The sequence below is a fragment of the Hibiscus syriacus genome, unplaced genomic scaffold (genome assembly GCF_006381635.1).
Source record: "Hibiscus syriacus cultivar Baekdansim isolate YM2019G1 unplaced genomic scaffold, ASM638163v2 tig00111088_pilon, whole genome shotgun sequence".
NCBI classification, from domain to species: domain Eukaryota; kingdom Viridiplantae; phylum Streptophyta; class Magnoliopsida; order Malvales; family Malvaceae; genus Hibiscus; species Hibiscus syriacus.
In genome coordinates, this window is record NW_024062978.1 from 820,001 (window position 1) to 823,016 (window position 3,016).

General features: G+C 38.3%; 1 protein-coding gene across 1 annotated transcript in view; it reads right to left on the reverse strand.

The window, feature by feature from the left end:
* Positions 1-2,759, reverse strand: part of LOC120152428 (amino acid transporter AVT6A-like) — a 2,976-nt gene extending 217 nt beyond the window's left edge. Inside the window, exons 1-5 of the mRNA XM_039164644.1 lie at positions 2,276-2,759; positions 1,993-2,145; positions 1,314-1,517; positions 746-1,211; positions 1-238 (exon numbers count right to left, since the gene is read on the reverse strand). The exon at positions 1-238 is cut by the window's left edge and continues 217 nt beyond it. Coding sequence (XP_039020575.1) covers positions 100-238; positions 746-1,211; positions 1,314-1,517; positions 1,993-2,145; positions 2,276-2,699 — 1,386 coding nt within the window. The 5' untranslated portion in view covers positions 2,700-2,759 and the 3' untranslated portion in view covers positions 1-99. The remainder of the gene's footprint in view (positions 239-745; positions 1,212-1,313; positions 1,518-1,992; positions 2,146-2,275) is intronic.
* Positions 2,760-3,016: the final 257 nt, after the last annotated feature.

Sequence of the window (3,016 nt, forward strand, 5' to 3'; positions counted from 1 at the left end):
TCGAAATATATATCAGATGGTTCTATAAAAACCAGGTGTCTTCAAGGATGTCGAGACGTAAAATCTCACTTCTCGGAACCAAGAGGACTGCTACATAGATCATTCCCTGGGTCCTGCATTCTTCTTAAAGAGGGCATAGGCGTCGCTGTATATGGCTATCACGTTCGAGAATACAGCGAGGATAATCATGAAAATAGCTAAGATCTTGTCTTTCTTTGTTGCTATGAAGTGGTGATCCCTGAAACGCCAACGGAAACAGAATTAGACTAACAATCGATATTCGATAGTTGATATGGTAGCTCGTATGTCCACTGAAAACGATCAAGACGGATACAAACTTAAACCGGAAAATATTAGGCAAATGAGGCAGGAGCAAAAATTCTAAATAACATCCACGTAAAATCAAAGACGAACCTAAGAGGGTACTCGTGACTAATAATCCCGATATTTAGAATCACGAGAGCCTAGCAGTGATAACATCTCATGATTCTGGATAACTGAACACACCGAACTTTTCAAAATATCAAACACTATAAACATGTTGCACACTCGCACGAAGTTTTAATACAGTCAAGTTTTGTATGCAATCAAATCCTATTTATAAACATTTTCGAGCCACTGCCAACGATGTTTCAGTTTCAATCTTACTCTAATGTATGACACAAGAAAGTTGATCACAGATGTGAAAGCAGGGAAATTAAAACGTAGTTGATATCTAATTGAATTGGAAGACCGAAACACTCACCTAAGAGTAACCGCGGCAGGAAAGATGAACCCAAGGCAAACTGCTGCAGTTGCTCCGGTGAACTGGAAAGCATCCCAGATGCTGGGAATGAAATTAGCACCCAAGAAGATAACTGTGATAAGTCCGACAGTAATACATGCAAACCTCGCATTAGACAGAACTATAGGCCTTGCAGAAGGGAAGAGGAGGCCATCCATGTTGAGTCGCAGTGGATAGAAAACAATTGGAAATACAAGCATGAGGTGAGCAACGTAGCTGACACGGACAGCGTCATTAAGAAGGGAGCTATAGGGGATTCCAAGGTCAGTATCAAAGTTGGCAAGCACATCATCCAATGTTCCGTCACCAAAGAGAATGAACCCGAAAAAACTTATCATTATGTATACCGATGAGCATAAACCTAGTGCTGTTCGTACAACCGGTCTTATCTGTGTAGAGTCTTCCAGTTCGTTATCTATGCTGTGAACTGCAAATTTACACACAAATCAATATCTCGGCCCAATGTAAAAGATGAAAGGGTACATTGCTTAAATAAAGAGTATAGCATTTCATGAATCAACTCGCATACCATTGTAGTGGCAGATGTATGCAGTGACTAAAACAGGGACTACTGTGAAGAGTTTCCAGAACGAGGTCAAATCGGTGACATCGGGAAGTAACCTAGGCATCATTATAGTTCCGCTAATCAGCTTGATAATTGCTATTCCAACAGTGATGACAAGAAACACAACTGCTAGAGCAACTGATAGGGCGGATGTGAATCTCAAGGAATCTGCAAATGAGAAGGCACTATCACTTGTCAGTCACATACAAATAAACAATAAACACACAATACAAACTGCTCGATTTAGATTTATACCGGTGTAAATATAGACGAAAAAGTAATGGTAAAATCTATGTAATACACTTATATGTTAAGCACTTTAACAGCATCTATATCAATTGCAGTTGGAAGATATTAGATACTTTCAATAAATGATACAAAAATTATACGAAAGCTGATTCAGAAACCTTGAGCTAAAAATAAAAGAAACACGGTACGTCGGGAGTTAGATTCTTTAGGGAACTGATATAATTAAAATTCCCAACAAGTTATTTAAGTTTTCACAGAGCTACTACTGTAAAATACTGAAATAGTTTCAATCTTGTTTAAATGGAGTCAACATATAATTTATTTAATGATCTACCAAGAACAAGCAAGACAATTCACTAGAATCCAGTAAAGCTAGCACAACCAAAACACTAACCAATCCGCTTGAAACATGCCAAGGGAGCGAAGATGCCGAGTGTAGTGACGAGAAGAACAAGGGATCGTCCGTTCCACCAGTGTTCTCCGAACCACCCTTCAAGCACACCCGCATGGTGCACCCCACTTGATGATGTTCCAGAAAGCACATCACCTTCATAAAAACAACCGTCATAAGTTCATAAGCAAATTATCACATTACCATAAGATCAGACTAAAGACAGCCTAACGACATCACAGAACAACCAGATATGCAATTCGATTGAAGGAAATAAAGCTTTTACCAATAATAATCATGTAAACAATGAGTACACCAATGTTGTTGACCAGAACACAGATTTGCAAGAAAATTCTTCCATACTTTCCAAACGCATCTCCCATGAGACCTCCATAAGAAGTTGTTTTCCCAGCTCTACTGAATCTAAGCAAGAATTCAATAGATGCATCAGTTAAGAATGCCATGAAGACGATCATGGCAATCCCAAAAATCAACCCCAGAACTTTCATTGTTGCAGGCAAGGCCATGATCCCAGCACCAACAATTGTTGTTGATAAATTGAACACCGCCCCAGTAAATGAAGCTCCATTGAATTCATCATAACCAGCTGCTTCATCTTGATGTTTAGGCAACAAGGGAGCTTTCTCATCAACAACATGCTTGCTCCTTGACTTTCTTTCCTTCTTTGGAGTAATATCCCCAATTGTCATCTTTTGAGTCACCTAAAACTCTCAAAGATTCGACTTTTTTAAGAAAAATTAAACCAACTCTTCAGCACACTGCAATTCTGTCCATATAAGAGAATACTAAAACATTAATTCCTTAAAATCAAAACCAAAAAAAAAGGGGAAAAGCATCCATTTTTATAGTCCTAACCTGTAATAAAATCTAAAGCTTTCAGGTTGGAAAGGTTGCAAATCTTGTCCAAAAAATGTAGGAATTTCCAAGTAAGATATAAAGATGATCCCAAAAGGTAGAAATTTCCAAGTAAGATATCAAGATGACCCTAAAAAAGGCTAATTTAATA